Source organism: Nannobrachium achirus (genome assembly GCF_963921795.1).
Source record: "Nannobrachium achirus genome assembly, chromosome: 18".
Lineage (NCBI taxonomy): Eukaryota > Metazoa > Chordata > Actinopteri > Myctophiformes > Myctophidae > Nannobrachium > Nannobrachium achirus.
The window spans coordinates 37,752,193-37,772,812 of NC_137825.1; the positions used below are offsets into that span (position 1 = coordinate 37,752,193).

A 20,620-nucleotide genomic window follows, 5' to 3' on the forward strand; every position below is an offset into this window, starting at 1 on the left:
GTCTAAAAACAAGCAAAAAGAAGAACCAGTGACTGCCAGATCCCGGAACTAACGTAAGCTAACACTAGCTAGCTTTTTGTTGACAAGACAGTGTGTGCAGCGTGCTGTCAGTCAGGCAGGAACTCGAATCTCACCTCACCTAAACCTCCAGCGTAAACTTGAACTTGACCCCCTCAAAACCTGGCTCAAGAAAGTTTTCTGCGACTTGCTGCGAGTCTGAAACTTCTTCAAAGTTCGCGTGGGATGCTTCGAAGCCACACTTTTTCCTTTCTTTAGCCGTGGTGGAGAATTATGTCTTCAAGGGGAATGTTTTCGTTGGGGGCTCCTCTTCCATCGATGAGCGGCAGCGTGCAGAGCCCCATGAACGCTGCGCTGTCCGCGCACGCTGCGGGGCTGAGGATGACAGGGCTGCCGCCGCCGCTGCCTACTCCGGCCGGGTTCCCCTCCTCCCGACCCATGATGAACTCCTCTCCACACCAGTACCTGCAGGTCAGTCAGTTGACACTTGACAGTTGGGGTGGGCAAAAAAAGAAAAATCGACTCACTCCCAATATCGTGATTCTTAATGCCACAATATTATCGAATCATTAAGTTCAGACTTCAGAGTCGATGTTTTGTATTATCTAGAAGTGTATTTTTAAAGTGTATGGTTCAACTTTGCATGGTTTATGTTGTTTAATTGTTTATAGTGTTCTTGTAAGCAAAGTAACTTGGGGGAAAAACTAAAGCAATACATCGCAATCATTGAATAGCAGAATTGTAATATAATTAAGAATTGCAATATAAATCAAATCGGCATACCCTAGGTATCGAGATTGTATCGAATCTGTGGGTATTTGAATCGTCCCATCCCTAGCTATTGCTGTCCCTGAGTCAGAAATAACAGTAAAAACCTCTTTTAAATTAACTCAAATTGTGGTTCCTACCATTTGCATACTCTCAGAGTTACAACTTGATAAATGAACACAGATTTGACTGTGTGTGTGTGTGTGTGTGTGTGTGTGTGTGTGTGTGTGTGTGTGTGTGTGTGTGTGTGTGTGTGTGTGTGTGTGTGTAAACTGGGATAGGCTACTTGACAAGTGGAAGGTCAGGTTACTTTCTGGCTGCTGTGGCTTCCTTGCCTTGGATTGCTCAATCAGATGTGTGTAAACTATAAACTCAAATCCCAACAGCTGGTTCTAAACAACGAAGTGTTTGAGAGAGAATGTAAGCTAAAATGGGAAAAGGTGAGAGCCGTCAAAAGAGAGAGAGAGAGAGAGAGAGAGAGAGAGAGAGAGAGAGAGAGAGAGAGAGAGAGAGAGAGAGAGAGAGAGAGAGAGAGAGAGAGAGAGTCACCAAGTGCTGTGGAGTCATACTTCCGCATTTGAAAGTGATTCACAGTTTTCCTGTCAGGTCTTTAGTTCAAAAACTGGTTTAAGTGAAGTGGTTGCTGGATTTGTTTAACTTTATTTAACAAGCTCTGTGTGTGTGTGTGTGTGTGTGTGTGTGTGTGTGTGTGTGTGTGTGTGTGTGTGTGTGTGTGTGTGTGTGTGTGTGTGCGTGTGTGCGTGCGTGCGTGCGTGCGTGGGAGAGAGAGAGAGAGAGAGATGAAGAATCACTTGCCTTCTCAGGCTTCTGTTATTTTGCTGAAAAAACAATAGTTTGTAATTTTATGGTCACCAACTGTCACAAGCAAGGATCAGCACTATAACATGTATCATATTAGTTTTGTCATCATCTGCAGATTTCTATTGACCGTGGATCATACATACAATGTTACCGATCTCATCTGTCACAGTTTGCGTGGCAGTTTTATCATCTAATTATTTAATTATCCGGCTTAGTTCTCCTAATTTAAGGAAGTCTGTCAACCAAGTCAAATCTGCAGTTGCACTCAGTTAATTTGACCTGGAGAGTGTTCTGAGAGTTTACACATTGATAACATGTTTTTGTAGTAGAGGGAAAAAAGGTCTATTATCAATTGCTAGCTGTCTTTGAAAGCCATTAATTATGCCCTTTTCTTAATGTCATTAAAAAGGCTTATCAACAAATACATTGGTTAACAGTATCTTATCTTGTACCTCAGATATTGGTCTGCTTCCAATACTCCTGTATATATTATTATAATCTACCGAGGGTTGCATCTCTGTAATGAGATTATGTTATTAATATCATTCGTTAAACATTTGAATCTGTCTCTTCTCCCTTTCCTCAGCGCCCGGGTATTCTACCCCCTAGGGTAGGGGGCACGTTAGGGGGGTTGGTGTCAATGGGGAGCCAAGTCCCCGGGCCCTCTTACAGTGCTGGGAACATGGCCTTAAGGCCTGCCATGGGCCCCCCGACCATGGACCCTTCCAGGAAGAGGCTCCTACAGCAGCAGCAGCAACAACAGCAGCAGCAGCAGCAAGGGCCGCTCGGAGGCCTAAGACGCGGGTATGTTTTTGTATGTAGATGAGAATGTGTGCGTGCTTGCAAGCTGGAAAGAGATGAGGAACCAATGCCCAGAATGTTTATACAGACACACAAAAGAGTCTGTTGGACCATATCAGAGCCATGGTATTTTATAGTTACTCTCGTCTTGCATGCCATCTTCAAATGCAAAAATCAAGGTTTCTGTTTATTGGGAAAGAACGTATCGGTACTGGGAGCTTCATCAGGTTCTCTTGAGACAAGGGTCCCAAAAACATTTTTGTTATGAGTTTTTTTCTTTTGCATTTTAAGATGATGTGTGCAGGTATGTGCAGGTATTTTTTTATCTGATCTACATATCTTCCAGACGGTATTAACAGCCAATACACAAGCGCAAAAGTCTTGATTGAACGCTGTTGTTTACTGTCAATTCAATTCAGTTCAGCCCCTGCAACTCCAAATCTTGCTAATCAAGGAGGAGGACAACACCAAACGCACCAAAATGAGCAGAGTATGCCAGTAGTGAAAAGTAACTAAGCAGCACATGTACTTAGTTTTAGACCCCATGTAACAAATAAAGAAACCCTTATGAGTCTATTTGTTGGGTTTCTTTTACTGAGAATAGAAGCTTTAGGCTACATGTGAATATTCTTTTCTAGTTTCTTCTACATATATCTAATGCATCTGTAAATAATGCTTAGTATTCGGACTAGCTATACATCACTTTTTTACATTAAATGTAATGCACATGTAATTCTGTCACGTAATGATGTTGTGAAGTGAGTGCGGCTTCATTTTGGCTCGAGATGTGCAATGCAAACCTTGTATTTTGTATTTTCTGTTTGTTTGAGTGTATGTGTATGTGTGTGTATAGGTTTGTGTGTTTTTTATATTAAGCATTTGAACCCTATAGCGTCCATATTCTGATAGCCAAAAATAGCAGATCTACAAGCTTACAACGCGCGTTGTGAGCTTGTAGATCGGCTATTTTCAGCAAAGTGGTTTGGTGTAGAGGGGAAAAAGAGCAGACTAAGTACAGAGTGAAAGGTCAACTTTATTAATTATTGACCATTCAAGTGGTTAGATATTTGATGATTGTGCTGTCAAACAATGAAACTATATGGAATCTATGAACAGGTTGTGGGGGTCCCTGCTTCATCTCTCTCTCAACTAAGGGGTCCTTGGCCTGAAAACGTTGAAGACCCCTGTTTTACATTATCAATACAGCAACACCCTTCTGCTCCCAGGCCAGACCCCAGCCTTGCAGTCTGGGTTTTAACTGCTGGTTAGAACAAGTGAAGGAAAGACTCAATTAACCCAAGACGTAGGCCCGTCTCATGACTAGCCTTCAGTATCAAAGCAGCAAAGTGTAGCTGGGATATTTTTGACATCAAAACGCATAATGACGCCACTCGATCATAAATCTTGCACGCAATGATGCCCAGCGGAATGTTTTGATACCATCTACAACAAGTGTTTTGTCTTGTGAGGTTTAGCTCATGACCAAACGCTCAGCAACGTTACGTACTATGGAGCCACAGGGTGGAAAGTGACATCTTAGGCTCTCATTAAAGCTCCTGAGAATTAGATTTGTCACGATTAGAGAGAGACAGAGAGTGGTGTAACTTAATTAGAGAAACAAAACAAGCTTTTATTGAGTCAGTAGTGATGATAAGTGGGAGCCTGAGGCCCTGAATTGTAAGTCTAGGGAGAAAATAAAGAGACAGGATTTTGAAAACAAAATTAGCTGATAATAATTGATAATTAAATCAGAGGTCCTTGCCTTGATCTTTTTTCCTTAGCTTTCATAGGCATTCCTTTAATTCTATTTGGGGTTTGGGGTTCTTACTACACTACTTAAGACTTTTTAAAACAAAATCTTTTGTAGGACCAAAAGACGCAGGATGGCTGACAAGGTTCTCCCCCAGAGGGTAAGATGATGTTCGCCCCATCTTTCATTTTAAATATCACCAGCTGCAGTCCTGCAGTACCCAACTTTCCTCCTGTTGGCTCTTTAGATCCGAGACCTGGTTCCAGAGTCCCAGGCCTACATGGACCTCTTAGCCTTTGAGAGGAAACTGGATCAAACCATTGCCCGCAAACGCATGGAAATTCAGGAGGCCATCAAGAAGCCCATCACGGTAGCAACTCATTATATTTTGTATAAGGTTTTGAGATAATGAATACATTTGAGGCGTAATTTACATCAACCCAATCATAACCTTATGGGGCTACTAGTGTTGCTTTTGAATGTATATACTGTAGTTTGGACCATAAATGGTATAGTACAATAATTGTTTTTGTAATTCACCAAATGGAATTTGATGTGCCCAGCCCGTTCAAACCCTGTGAACCCAGTTCTGTTTTTGAGAAACGCTATTTTCAGTGGAATACCTGAGTATGTTTACCTTTTGATACGAGCCTCCACCTTAAACCCCACGGTTCCACAGCAAAAGCGCAAGTTGAGGATCTACATCTCAAACACATACACGCCTGGCAAGCCTGAGGGCGAGGAGATGGAGAAGGTGTCCTCCTGGGAGCTGAGGGTGGAAGGCAAACTTCTGGAGGATGTAAGTGACTGAACTGTTTCTAATTCCTGATTTACAGTATACTACACCCTATTTACCACATCCAATGTCCATTGTGTCCACATGGTAGGGATGGGACGATATGAAAATGTCATATATCGATTATTGTGACCAAAATCGCGATTTACGATATTTTCGCGATGATCAAAAATCCATTATCCTGGGGCGGGACATTTGTCACAATGAGATTTGGTTGAGAGTGAAAAAAAAGACTTTATCAATTAGTTATATTATAAGTACCTTTTACTAATTATAGAGGGTTTATGTTGTACCGCATACAGTATGCAGCCCGGCAAATAAAAAGTGAATTGATCCCGGTGCATGACGGAGAACGATATCACGATAAATTAAATCTCCACGATACGATTATCGTGAGTGTTTTTTATCACGATAGACGATAATATCACGTATTGTCCCATCCCTACTACACCTTTACCACGTCCAATGTCCATTGTGTCCACATGGTCATGTCTTCTTAAGGCAGGAACACACTGCAAGATATATAAGTGGTCGGGAAGTCATCGGATCGTTAAAGTATTTCACACTACACAAGTGTCTTTCTTGAAATCGTCTGTCATATATCGTTGTGGTTTTCACTACACGATTGATCGCCAAGAAGGGATCACACATTTTAAGACAATTCACAGGAGGACTCATAGCAGAGTTGTAGAGGGTTGAGAGCTGGCCAATGGGAGGGAGTGTTGTTGGGGACTCTACATTATCAGCATGGAGTTCAGGGATTGGTTGAGAGGGATGTTTTGGTGTGCGCTGCAAGGAGTTTGTGTTAAAACCAGAGAATAAAGGTTATAAACGATAAACTGAGGATCACGTATCTGGGTTCATCCATTCAATCCTCCTTTTCTTGCATCCATGTGTTATTGTGTCGTTTTTTGTTTTCTGCGTCGCTGTTTGTTTTGGTTTTGGTGATAACAAAAAATGCACAACGCACATGGACCCAAGAAAAGCAGGATCGGCTGGTACTGCTCTCTCATAGGTTGAAACTGACGCTTGCTACTCGCTTCTCCCAGTGCTTATCACTTATCGCTTATCTGCAACAGCTCGCAAACCTTGGCGAGCAAAGCCAGATCTTGCGCCAGATCGAGGGCTTTTTCGGCGCCAAAAATGGTCGACTAGAGCATAATTGGAGCAATTATCTTGCAGTGTGTACTAGCCTTTAGTCTGGTTGTCTTGTTTCACGCAGGTCCATCCACCATGGGTTTCAGGCTATTCTGAAAACTCCCTAGTTACTCAGCCCCAGTTGGTCTGTGTCCTTAGCTCACACCATGCAACCAGATGTGTGTTTAGTCCCCAACTCACTCTCCCTCACGCACGCACACACACACACACACACACACACACACACACACACACACACACACACACACACACACACACACACACACACACACACACACACACACACACACACACACACACACACACTCGAACATGCACACTCATGTTCCCCTTCGAAAAAAGGAATTGAAAGCATTGGTTGATACATGACTTAAACTAACATGTACACCCTACAACCCCCATCAATGCAAACAAATCTTTTGTTTTTTGGGGCCACATGAAAAAGCATTTATATATATTTTTTAATTTGTATGAATTGTATTCTTTTCTCCCCTCATCTGCCTCAGTGGTTAAGGCATGTGTGGGAGTGCTGGGGGAGGGATGGGAGGGCAGAAAGGGAGTAGGGTGAGAGGGGGCATGTTGCGCAAACTAGACACTTTGGCAGGGATTGAGTGTGTGTGTGTGGGGGGGGGGGGGGGGTTGTGTGCAACATCTCTGGCTTATTCTCCACAGCCCCACCCCCAGATGTGGTCACGGCCAAAACAATGCAGCTGCACGGAAGGACACAACATAATGAAACTCAGAAACTAGTCTTTAAAAAAATGTCTGTCCTTTCACCTCCTTCCCTGCATATTCTACTCCTAGCCCGGCAAGCAGAAAAGGAAGTTCTCGTCTTTCTTCAAGAGCCTGGTCATTGAGCTCGACAAGGACCTCTATGGACCTGACAACCACTTGGTAGAGGTAGGAGGACATACTTTGAAAGGCATCGATTTGATTCAAGTTACAACCATACACACCTGTAATGTACTGATAGGCGCACACCCCCAAAAAAAGCGAATGGTTTCTGTTGGTACTCCAACAATAATTTAAAAACATTAAGTTCAGCTGCCTGAAATCATTTTCTTATGATGTATCTTATACTTGGAATCATAATAATATTATCTTATTATTAATCTTGAGAATCTCTTCTGAATGGTATGATTTAAGTGAAGAAGTGAAAGAAGATCTAGCATTTAGAACAGATAGGTCTGTCCTATTTTAGTACCAATACCAGGATATTGGACTCTTTAGCATGTATTGACCTGACGAAGTGTCTCACAAGACCGAAAGATTACTGCATTACAATGTTGAATATTTCACCCACAAAAGCACTCAAACTTCGCCAGCAGGTTACAGTCATTGCAACAGATCTAGAATAAGTACACCATCTGCTGATGCTGGCACCCAACCAATATAAACTTGCAGTGTTTTCTCATGCTGCACTACAATGACACTATCATTTCCATTCATTAAATGAAGAAAATGCAAATCTGTCCTCTCTGGGTCTATGCTGACTGAAACATTTCCATCCATGTAATTCACTCTGTCAGTGGCACAGAATGCCCACCACTCAGGAGACGGACGGCTTCCAGGTGAAAAGGCCCGGGGATGTGAATGTAAAATGTACACTGCTGCTCATGCTTGACCACCAGGTATGCCATTATCTACACAAGCCACGAAATGTAGTCTTTATCATCTATCATTTGTATGCACAGCTTGTGTGAAAGTGTATCAGTCCTTTTGCAATGTAAAGAATTTTAGACCACAGACCTCCAAGTTGATATCAGCAGCTTATGTTGTGTTGATAGTGCCTACAGAACCTTTGAGTCTGTCAATGCATAAAGCAGAGGCTAAGGTTGGCATTTATTACATCACGTTTTGCTATTTTGAAGACCCTTCGATCAAACGCTCCTTACAGCAGCACAAGTACATACTTTTGAGTGTGGCTCACCCCACTGCTAATCAAATCACTTACCGTGGCAGAGTTACCGCATTGCTCCACCTGTTGAGCGACCTTGCACACCTCTACGTTTCCTCCCACTGCCCTATTCTGCCTAACCTTCCCATGAATAGTGAATACGTTTGGCCCTTCCTCTCTCCCTACCTGCCAGCCACCTCAGTACAAACTGGATCCGCGGCTGGCACGGCTGCTGGGCGTGCACACCCAGACGAGGGCCAGCATCATGCAGGCCTTGTGGCTCTACATAAAGAACAACAAGCTGCAGGACAGCCATGAGAAGGAGTACATCAACTGCAACCGCTACTTCAGACAGGTGGGGATTCTGGGGAGGCGGGATTTGAGAAACAAGGGATGCATGTCTTTACTTGTTTGCAACGAAACTGTGGCACCACTAAATCCAGTGCAGTTTAACACTGACATAATGCTACATTACTCACTGTTAGTTCTCCTACTGCAAATACTTTGAGGATATTTTTTACGGCATGGCTCTGCAGGACACTAGCCATCTGTCTGTGTGGTTGTCCCAAGTTAATCTTGCAAACCGCTGGATTGATCAGTGCCAAATCTCTTGTGGACGCTGTCAGTAGCAGACGTACCTCTTCTTTTTTCACATTATGCTTTGTATATTTCTCGTTTATTTAACTTTTTAATGAAGTCAAAGGGGCTCAGGTTAGCCTGAAACCTTGCCAATATTTTGGAGTCAGATAATTCATTGACGATTGATGCCACAGACTGGCCACGTAAACTCTAATTTCCACATGAAGCCACGCTGTTTGCATGTGGATCTCAAAATCCATATGATTTGATTTTCAACCATATCATAACATGTTATGTAAAAAGAGTGTACAGGACAAGATTGAAGCCATTAACTGCTACCTTTACTTAAGCTCTTATTTATTTGTTTGTAGCATGAGACACTTGCTACAAACTTGTTTTGTCCTACAGTGTGCACAGCTTGCTCTATTTTAACATAATGTCCCGCAGATTTTTGGCTGTCCTCGCATGAGGTTCTCTGAGATCCCCATGAAATTGGCTGGCCTGCTGCAGCACCCTGATCCCATCATCATCAATCACATTATTAGGTAGGGTGTGTGGGTGTGTGTGTGTGTGTGTGTGTGTGTGTGTGTGTGTGTGTGTGTGTGTGTGTGTGTGTGCGTGTGCGTGTGCTTGCGCGTGCGCCCCTTGAACACAGATTATGTTTCATTTGCATGAAAAAAGGGAGATCAAACATTTAAAACTAACACACACAGTATATGTATTTAGATATTGCTGTCCCATGATTGATGGTGCTTAATGTGTTCAATTCCTGTGGTTGACCAACTAATTGACCATTGTGCAAGGACCTTTATCCTCCCAGGTTTTAGGGAAAGGTACTATGACAATTAACATATACGTAGCTTTTGAACCAATTGGAAGAAATTCGGCATCACTTGACGATGAATGCACATGTATTATTAACACATTGACCATGTGCAGCTGTGTTGATATTTGCAATAGAGATGGGATGTTGAAACAGTTAACCGTTTCAACAAAAAAACAATCACAATCCCTTTAGGAACATGTAAAAGGAATTCATATAAATAATGCCATATTACAATATTGTATATAGTAATAACTCAGATATTGTCTTGGTTAACTTCACTTAACCTTCACTTTTATTTTGGCCATCAGTTCAACCATATAACCAAAATGATACATTATATTACATAGTTATGACCAAAAAAGGTATAGGCTGAATAATGCTTATAATGACTACACTTTCCCTTTCCCAGTCAGAATGTTTGGGGGAGGTGGTGCATTTTATGATATGCTTTATTCAATTAGGACAGTGAACGTAGAGACAGGATGGGCAAGAAGGGGAGAAGACATACTGTACAGTAAAGTGCTTCAGGTCGGATATTAATGGGGTCAGCTGCGGGAACGCTTTTCTATCCAATCACTTAGCATTGAACAAAGCTGTGTAAAAGTGGATCATGGATCACGAATCCTTATAAATCATTATAAATTGTGTGCAATTCCATGATCTTCTCACACATTCAGAATGTATCCTTTATATCTATGTTCTTTATATTCACCCCAGTGACACTGCACGGATTTGAGCTCTTGTCAGTTTATCACAATCCTCATTCCTAATGCAGTGGTTTTCAACCAGTGGTCCGGGGACCACCAGTGGTCCTTGAGAGGATTCCAGGTGGTCCCCTGCTAAATGATGGAGAGTTGGTAACCAAATGGACCCTTATATAGACCTTTAACTCTCAAAAGCGTAAAATGAAACAAAATGGACCCTTAACTCACTTAGCGCCGATCGACTTCTAAATCGACATTGTTATTATGGACTTCCCTGCCGTTCGACTTTCAAATCGACTTTTATATAAAAGCAATTTTTTAGCAATTTTTTCGATGTATTAGCGGCCCAAACGGTTTCCATTACCTTGTACTGGCTATGATGATAGACCGTGGAAAAATAAGGATGAGTCGATGACGTCACTGGTTTTCAGTCCTTGTCTGTGTAAGATGGCAGCTCCCAGCCGTTAGCCTGCTAACATACTGTCCATATCCATAACGCCGCTTCAGTAGGTCGGATTTTCATTCCGATTTTTTTGTGTGGCTTCTGCATCCGACCATTTGCCCGGACGATAGGTCAATGTGAAAGATCTGCGACGAATCGATCTGCTACAGCGTGTAGTAGACTCCGGCCCGCAGCCATTTTAAAACCCATAGAGGAGGGGCTGGGAGGGGCGCTTCACACAGCTCCACACAGAGACCTGTGATGTTTACAGTGTTACGATGGCGCGCTCTGGTGGTGTTTTTGGGGGTTGTTTGTTCAAACTCAGACTATTGATCACATTAAAATATTAATATTTCCTGGCGTTATTAGCGCACATCCATAATTTAATTTGGCTGGGAATGGGTGATCCACTTGGTTTCATTTTACACTCTCAAGAGTTACTCATTCATAACTTAATTCACAAGAAGTCTACATAATTAGAGAATGTAGAAGAATTGTTATTTTGATCAACGTGTGCCTGTTATCTCTGCTATGGTACCACATCAATACAGCATGGAATTGTGGACAAAATCGTATCCAACGACAACAAACGTTTTGGGTCTGAGAGGCTATAAATCTCATCAAATGGTGGTCCGTGGCTCAAATGCCAAATAAATAGTGGACCTTGACCTGAAACGGGTTGAAAACCACTGCTCTAATGATCTGAATGTATTTTCTGAACTCCTCGTGTATGCCTCAATGTGTCTTCATAAGCAGCGTGGACCCCACAGACCAGAAGAAAACGGCTTGCTACGACATTGATGTGGAGGTGGATGACCCGCTGAAGGGCCAGATGAACAGCTTCCTGTCCTCTACAACCAACCAGCAGGAGATTGCTGCTTTGGAGATGAAGGTATGGGTGGTCTATTGAGCTTTAAATGAGTTGGGACTAGGGCTGCAACTAGCGATTATCTTCCTAGCGATCATTCTATCAATTACTTTTTCGATTAATCAAGAGGTGTTTTTTTTTATACAGTGAGTATATCAACAAATCGTTCTACCTTTAAAGCGTTATTTTATACTTTGTCACCACAATGGTGTCATGCAAAAACAGCGACAATACCTATAAAACCTATAAAATATAATAGTGAAAATAGCCCTCTATAACATGATCATCAGGTATTATGATTATACGTGGAGGAAGATTTTTTTTTTTTTGCTTTTTTCTTTCAAAAAGGTGTACCGAAAGTGTTACAATTATTTTTTTATGACACCCATAGACATAGAAAGTTAGAGGCCTCCTTCGGCTCTGGGCGTCTGTAAAAAAAAAGTCCAGGTAATTTTTAAGGAAAGCTTCGGGAATTCAGAAGCATGCACGCTTCCATGTGCGTCACAGAAACGGAAGTTCGCTAGGCCAATCAGAGGCAGGTGGGCTCAGGTATTTTCGAGCTCTCATCTCTCAAGAACAGCTGAGCCGTGCAATATCAGGGACACTTGCTTTGGCAATTTAAACATTCCAATAAAGCTCCTTTGAATTGAATGGATAAGTCCTGGAAAAGACACTATGATTAGCCAGTAGTCACTTTGAGTGTTAGCGTGCCTTCCACACTTCCGCCTTGCCTTTATTTTATTATATATATATATATATATATATATATATATATATATATATAACTACACCTGGGGGTCTATTAGAGCAGTGGTTCTCAACGTTTTCAGGCTGCAACCCCCAAAATAATCATATTTGAATTGGGGACCCCCCACCCTGACAAGCACTAAGAGTTGAGGAATTAAATTTTGTATAACACGGTTCTATTATGAAAATAGCTGATCTACAACGCTCACAATGTAGATCGGCTATTTTCACAATTTCTGCCTCTAATATTTGGTAATTTGGCCAATGTTTAATTTTTCATTTTAGAGGTATTAAAACATCCTTAAATTGTCAGTTTTCTATACACTTAAACTTTATGGTGGTTTGTTCACTGTTGAGTGAGAAAACCATGTTGCACATTAAGCTAATCATCTGGGGACCCCCCAAAATAATTTGGGGACCCCCTTGGGGGTCCCGACCCACAGGTTGAGAACCACTGTATTAGAGCACCGTTTCCCAAACACTGGGTCTTAGCTGGTGAACTATCTTTGAAATTTAAAATAGTCATATGCAAATCTATTTGCATAAATGTTACTTATCTCCTGTCAATGTTTTTTTTTTTGTTCTTTTTCTTTTTTCTTTTTTTGCAGGGGATAAAACACTGTGTTCATTTGTAGGGTATCTGCCTGTTGTCATATTCTGTTGAAGAGTTATTGAGTTGCATGAAGAAACGCACAGTTACTGAGTAATAATAGACTCATTTACCTAATAACATACTATTAGCAATATTTCCTAAGGGGGTCGAAACTAATGTGAGCAAATTTAACAGTGTGCAGACTCAATCCGTTATCTTGATTCTCCCTCTGTCGTGCACCTGTTTATCAGGTTAAACGTGCGTGCTCAACATTTTTTATATAATTTGCCTAATGGGCCCTCCTCTTTGGTCTGGTTTCTATGTTTTATCCATAGAACAAGGCTAGAGTTAAAGGTTTTATATTAGCTTTTCATTAGATACAATGCAAAGTGCCTTCTGACCAGACTGTTGTGTTCCTCCTGTAGATCCATGAGACCATTGAATCCATTAATCAACTGAAGACCCAGAGGGACTTCATGCTGAGCTTCAGCAACAACCCTCAGAACTTCATTACTGACTGGCTGAAGTCCCAAAGCAGAGATCTGAAGGTAATTATCTGCTTATATTACATTTGCATCAGTATCATTCATTGGTTAAATTCTGTTTTCCAGTCTACCAAAGGCAATTTGATGTATGCTGCTAGAAAATAGTCAAAGTATTAAAAATGAAGTACTCATCATAATCTTTTTAAGATCCATATAGACAATGTCCCTGTTAACAAGGTTGCAATAGAGGCCCAATGTTTTTGAAAGAGAAGAACAAGGTCAAGGTGCACACATATTCTATATTCCCATATTGTTTTGTAAAGATAATCTGGTTATTTCTCAAATTCCATTTTGAAACGTAACATCCAGGACAACTTCATGTGTATTTGAAATACTTTGTGATGGGATTATCACATAGAACTCAAATCAGATAGAACTGTTCAAGATGTATCAACTTAATATAATAATCAAACAACACACCACTGATTGTTATTCCTTTTATTGTTCATAAGAACTTTGTTGTTGCTTTTTAGTAGATATTACATACATTACCCATGCAACCACATGAACCCTAGTGTCCTTATTTTGGGGGCGAACATTCAACGAAAAGATTTGTTGTAGAGGGGAAAAGGCTAGTGTAGAGTCCTGGGAGACCCTGCTTAACTAAGTAGGCTATATAGGGTTTAAGAGGTTAAATAATAGAGTAGTCCTCAAACCATCGGTGTACCCTGTTCTGTAAAGTTACAGGTCTACTCTGTATGCAGTTGTCTGTCATGGGAACAGTAGTGAAACTTCTCCTACTAATGTTGTCTCTATTTTACAGATTAAACAGAACCATATACCTCAGCTTTTCTGTACATGCCACACCCTGGAACCAAACCATAATGCACTCTGTCTGTCTCCTCATGTTGCATGAGCGTTTTTTTATGCAACATGAGGCAGCTTGGTTGAATGAAACAGAGCCCCCTAGAGGGTCAACTGCATAATGATTTTGGACTTGTCGAGAAACCAGTTCATAGTTTTATTGCCCTACAATATGACAAGTTAATGCAACACTGACCAAGTCTGTCATTTAATGCTGTTTGTTCACAATAACCAATTATTTAGCCACTAACATGTCTACTGTATGAATGTGTTGCCAGGGATGGGTGCCTGGACATCACTTGTAGTGAAATATGTCAATGTATACGATGTATTTGTTTTTCCCAGTTGATGACGGATGTGGCAGGGAATCCAGAGGAGGAGAGGAGGTCCGAGTTCTATGGGGCTGCCTGGGTACCAGAGGCTGTGGGCAGATACGTTTACTCCAAGGTAAGCTATCCACCAGCCCATTCAGCAGGTCATAATGCATTGTTTGGCAAAGGATTGTCTCATAACGGAGAGGGCACATGTTTGACCCTAACACAGTGTTGATTTTGACAGGAAAAAAGGTAGTCGACAGACATTTTTCCTCATAGTTTTAGTCGATGAAATCAACACTGCCCTAACAGCTAGTGTAAATATAGTACATCAGTGGTGGATGGCTGATGGATGAGCTCTCGACTTGATTCACATGTGCAGTGTTATCCTAGCCTCGCAACAGCCAGACTCTCCCAGGGGAGAGTCTGGGAGTTCTCCTTAGACAACGCATTACGTGATGACGTAGTTACTCACTTTGACTGACAGGTCCAGTCAGTAGTCATCAGCGCATCAAAACATCGTCGGGAGAACATCAAATAGTCTTTTCCAGACAGAAATTCTGAAGGTGTAAACTGTTGTTTGTTTTTAAGTTATGAGAGGCCGTTGATTTCAGATAAAACTTTGCTTAATGCAGCTTTTATTTGCGATTTGTGAACTCGCGTCGGACATGGGGTCCGCCATGTTTGTTTACAAAATGCGAGAGCTGTAGCAGCCGCTCGACCAATCAGGAGCGGTGTGAGGCGGGTTCACTCGAAATGCAGCCTTTTGATTGGAAATTAGAAACCCAAATTCTAATAAAGAGGCTCGATGGGAGGGACACCAGACCGAGAAAGGAAGCACATTGGTGATGACGTAGCTCGGGATGGCTTGCGAGGCTAGTGTTATCCTGCATAAAGCATGTTACACCTTAACATTTGTCCCTTCTTTGTTTCAGGTGCAGCAGAAAAGACAAGAGTTGGAACAAGTTTTGGGTATCCGACTCACATGAAAGCCTAATGTAGTCGGTTTTACACTCATGTTTAAAGCAATTGCTAACAGGAATTAGCTTAGAATCGGAAAGCCACTTTTGCAGCAAAAATGCTCCTGCAATCACAAAGATGTCCTCTCAGGCATGGTATCCTGCGCTTGTTTAAGCAGGGTAAAGATTCGAGTGACTATTTACATGGTCTCAATGTTTGTCTTTTAATGTCTTTTTATACCGATTGCTGGTTCAAATGATCTTTGCCTTGTTTTACAGTATGTTCAAATTTGTCTTTTGTCCATCTACAGTCTACACTTTGCTTAAAATATTTTAAGCATTGGTGCTGTTTCTAACTATTTACAAAGGGTGTCTGTTTATCCCGTAAAAAAAAAGAAGCCATAACTATTCTATTGGATAACTGGTAACAAACATATCAGAAAATAATATTTGGGAGACATGGTATGTTCACATTTTTCTTACCTGAAGCTTATTGGTCTTCAATAAGAGTTGATTCTTTAGTAGGCAAGAGGCCTATGGTACTTGACTTACGTTAATTATAAATCATGTCATTTTTGGTCGGTGTGTTCTTTATTTTGTTTTTATCTATATTGTAAAGCGGGTCAGTATGTTTGAGTTTTTCTTCATTAACCACATAAGCCCTATTTTATATTTCAAAGTATGACGTTGTTATGACAGCGAAAATGGTGTATCTACAAGCTCTGTAGATCTGCTGTTTCTGGAAATCTTTGAAAATATGACTTGCCCAAAATTGGGACACCAGGTTGAAAGTGGTTTAACATCAAAGGATGTTAGACATTTGAGTGCTACCCTCTTTTCAGTATAAACGGTATAGGTCTTTAATAGATTATGCACCTCACTGTCAAAGTGCAGTCATATCCCTACAAATTTCTATGTACTTCTTGTTATTATCATCCAAATGGTGGATATTTCATTTTGGAATTAAACATATGATGTTATGCAGGAATCCAGGACTCTCAGGAAAACTGTTCTGGGAAGAGCTTCCCCTTTTTGCTTGGAAATGAGTCCACTCGGTCCAGCTGTTGGTTCAGTAGAGATTTGTCTGTGTATTTCTTAAATGTTTACATGCTGTTGTGATTTGTTGTCAGGGTGTTTTGTTTTCTTCAAGCCAAGAGAGGGAACTGTGGCAGTCTGTGAGGTTTGGGGGGGGGGATGGGGAAACAATGCATTTGATTCGGACCTCTTAAGAATGCTAACTGGTAGTGATTAAATATGAATTCCAACCACTGAATCTTTTTATGCCAACCATTGTATGTAAACATTGCACCAAACTGTTGGATGGTGAAGTACATTTTAGAACACGTTTAAGTTTAAATTCCAAAATGCCATATTATGTCACTGTGCCAGAAATGTTTTTGTGTAAGAGGTGCGTCATTTTAGAGATGACTGTGCCTCTAAGTTTTTTGATACAGCATATTAAGATGATTGCATGTTTTGTATCTTTAATCAAAAGCCTTTATCTTTTATACATTTGGAATATTTTGTACAATAAATATACTTGCAAAATCATGATCTTAATTCTTAAAACAAACTTGATGATGATGATATTTTTGGAGCAATATGTTTAATGTGTGTGTAAACTGTAATGTCAACTACTGCATGCAAGCTCACACAAGTCTCAAGACTTTGATTGTCTCTCAGCGGTGGGTTGAGGCTGTGGTGACTGTTCATGTTCAGACTGGTTGTAAGCTTTGTGCTCTCCAGGGACACCGGATAGGTGGGCACTAGGGACATCTGGGCACCTCAATTTGAATTTGCTATTTGTCAAATGTTAAAATAAATGTATACTTAAAAAATTGGATATTGAGTAATATAAAGTATACACGTTGTGAACCATGCACAGTGCAAATTACTGGATATACAGGTTTTGTCTATGGGATGGACGGATGGTATTCAGTACTCACCCAGCGCCTTCAACACACCAGTAAAAACTACATAGGGTGCAATTGTAGGCTACGTCTGATGGTGGCATTTGGTGGGTGGGTGCACTGAATGAAAAATGCCATGTTCAAATCCCAGTCCTAGTTCATTGCTTTTCAACTTTACCTAACTGAAGACTAAAATACAAAAGAATGCTTCAACGATACATCTGCTGGGAGTGACTGAGAGATGTTGTGGTGCTCTGATGATCAGACTCAGCACAGAAATTCCATGTTCAAATCCCAGGTGTCCTAGTTCAATGCTGGACTACTTGAGCTCTTGACTTAGAACCACAAGGTCATTGGATTGAATCCCATCACAGTCAACTCAGCCTCTGAGTTCTGGCTCCCACAGGCCTTCTGACTGTTTCCCCTTTAAATGGCTATTGCTATTCACATGCATTGGTCGATTAAAGTTAAATATTTCAAAAACTACAAATTGAATGATGGAGTGAAACAAAATGCAATTCAGGCTCTCTAGAGTTCAGATGGTGATTTGTAACCAGGTTTCCCATTTCACTGCAGCTGCACTAAAGCACCATGTCCACTAGGGGGCAGACATGGAGCTACTTGGTCAGACATCATTTCTGTTAAGCAATGTCATTGGGCATCCAGGTGTCAATCAACTCTAGTTGGGTGTGACTCAATTCAAAAAAGCAGGAAGGAAAACAGTCTGAGTGAGAGAAACAGGTGAAAACAGAGATGTTTATGAAATAAATAATCTGTTAAATGTTGTCACCAAATGAAGAGCCAGGGATTAATATCAGTGTGGATGTATCAGCATGTCTGTGTGTTTGGAGCAGGGTTTTCTCTCAGTATTTCTACCATAACCAGCTGACATTAATAACTACAAGATGGACTGTGGCTGGTCAACTAAACACACTAGCCAGGAGGAGAAGAGCGTGTGGGAGACATTTCAACAGGTTTCTAAGTGAGTATGGACGCTATCTGACAACTTCACCCCTAGAATGGCTGTGATGATAATACTTACATTTCACAATGTCACTGACACAGGAGGGCATAGGAGTGATCTATGGCTTTATACTGTATATGAAATACATACATTAAAGGAATATCACAAATTAAAGGAATATCACAGCCAATATAGGACTACAGTGGGACCTTTAACAGTGCTGTGGTGTTTTGGATAGTGTGCTTTCAGGACCTGCTACTATTAAGTAGAGGTGATCAGGACTTGTTACTGTACACCAGAGGATCCAGGTACGTACGCACATACATACAGACAGACAGACAGACAGACAGACAGACAGACAGACAGACAGACAGACAGACAGACAGTCAGTCAGTCAGTCAGTCAGTCAGTCAGTCAGTCAGTCAGTCAGTCTGTCTGTCTGTCTGTCTGTCAGTGAGTCAGTCAGTCAGTGTGTTCTCCAGCTCACCACACTCATCTTGTTGGTAAACTGCTTGCAGGCAGCAGTCTAAAGTTTTCAGTTCAGATGAACTGTGAGCACAGACAATACTTTCATTGAGGATTAAAAATCAACTCCAACAAGCAATCAGGATAAAAACAAATGTAGTTTGTGAAGCTAATAAATGTTAATAAGAAGATAATAAATGTTCCTGGACTGGATGTGTCCTTCATGTTAGAATTATTTTTTGAAATGAAAGCAGAGTGATTCACTACTTCTTTCTTACATGTATGATGCTGCTTTAATGATAGGTAAATCAGTCAGTTTGATGTTATTGTTTTGTTACTATTGGTTGGTTGAAATGTCACTGATAGGCAGCTGTCACAATTATGATATAATAATCACCATCATAATCATCTCCATGTTGCAAAAAATATAGCTACAGTATGTAAATCTGATATATAAGCTCACAATGCATCGCAATGCGACACATTGTGAGCTTGTAGATTGGCTATTTCCACTACTTTTAATTTTGACTATAACATTATTAAATATGGCCTATAATTGATATATTTATTCCAATGTTCAAAGGACAAATTAAATTAAATTGTTGTGCAATTATTTGTATGACAATCAATCATCAAGTGAAATGTCATGATGGTGACACTGACCTAGGATTTGATCCTTATACTCCTTACTACCAGTAAGACACCCTAAGGGCGAGAAGCGAGGTTGTGCTGAAACAACAGAGACTGACACAATGACAAAATGTCCATATATGAGCATTCCGAGATATGGACTTTTACATAGGTGATGTCACAGTGACAAGGGAACCAACCCAGACTGTAAAAATGTGTACTGACTGACTGACACAGACAGACAGACGGAGACAAGCTGTGACATTTCTCATGGTAAACTGGGACCTTCGTCGCAATTAAATGTGACCTACGGTCGCAATTAGTTGATTGTAACCCTTTCTCTCTCCACTCTACCACTCAGGTTGAAGAGTGCATTGCTGCATGTCTGGCTGACTGACATCTCACAGTGGATGTTTTTCTTCTCACCACCTCAAGCTGAACCCTGACATGTCTGAGCTTCTCTTCTTCCCAGGTAAGTCCTGCCCCATGCAGGATCTCTCTGTTTCCATCTCTGGTGACTTCCGTTCCAACAACATTCAAGGCACACATCGCAGACTCTATATCAAGGGTTCCCTAACTTTTAAGGTTGCAAACCTCAAATAATCAACTGGGGCCTCCACCACACCTGACAAGCACTTGGAATTGCAGGCATTACAGTTAGTTTAACCTGGTTCCACAGATAAATATTGTGAAAATAGATGATGTACAAGCTCACTTGACTTGTATTATGCCAGTTAATAACTAGAGGCAGAGCTTTCGTCCTACTCCTCCCGCTCACTACTCCACGCTGACAGGTGTGTTCATGCAGACGCTCGGCAAAGCCGGATGCACCAAACCTCTGTGGTGTTGGATGGTTGCCTCTTTCATGTGTAATATTTGGCCAATTTGTTTTTTTAAAAGGCCTTAAAAGTCATTACATTTCAACTTAAGTAATGTGCAGATACCACTGTATACACTTTGTATGTTGGTTTGTTTACTGTTGAGTGAGAAAACAACATTTGGGGACCCGGCCGGGGGTCCCGACGGCCAGTTTGGGAACCACTGCTAAGTAACATTACCAGTAAGACTCCCTAATCGGGAGATAAGCGACCGTAGGTGGCTTATCTCCACAAATAGGGCAAAAATTTGCTTCCTGATCCATGTTGATGACATGAGTGTAGACATGCTGTGTAGTGATAGTCGTGATTTTAGGGCAAAAACTGTAGGAGCAGTGTCCAAAAATGTGTTTTAAAAATCGGCCTGAAGGTGGCGCTAGAATAGG

The 20,620-nt window shown here is 41.1% G+C and overlaps 1 protein-coding gene across 2 annotated transcripts; it reads left to right on the top strand.

Annotated features, from left to right (window-relative positions):
* Positions 1-16,929, top strand: smarcd2 (SWI/SNF related BAF chromatin remodeling complex subunit D2). 2 transcript variants are annotated; one of them, XM_080747793.1, is made up of 13 exons: positions 1-489; positions 2,195-2,412; positions 4,277-4,319; positions 4,407-4,529; positions 4,839-4,958; positions 6,918-7,013; positions 7,643-7,744; positions 8,204-8,365; positions 9,037-9,134; positions 11,315-11,453; positions 13,194-13,316; positions 14,463-14,564; positions 15,367-16,929. In XM_080747793.1, exons 1-13 carry the CDS (start codon positions 292-294, stop codon positions 15,418-15,420), a joined length of 1,578 nt encoding a protein of 525 aa, XP_080603919.1. In that variant the 5' UTR covers positions 1-291; the 3' UTR covers positions 15,421-16,929. The 2 variants fall into 2 exon arrangements, with proteins under 2 accessions (XP_080603919.1, XP_080603920.1); XM_080747794.1 differs by having other exon boundaries at positions 11,318-11,453.
* Positions 16,930-20,620: the final 3,691 nt, after the last annotated feature.

Excerpts from the sequence above, each read along its gene's own strand:
- smarcd2 (XM_080747793.1), top strand. The coding sequence starts at position 292 with ATGTCTTCAAGGGGAATGTTTTCGTTGGGGGCTCCTCTTCCATCGATG. Across the intron at positions 4,530-4,838 it reads CCATCAAGAAGCCCATCACG|CAAAAGCGCAAGTTGAGGAT; the intron begins GTAGCAACTCAT and ends ACGGTTCCACAG. Across the intron at positions 7,014-7,642 it reads CTGACAACCACTTGGTAGAG|TGGCACAGAATGCCCACCAC; the intron begins GTAGGAGGACAT and ends TCACTCTGTCAG.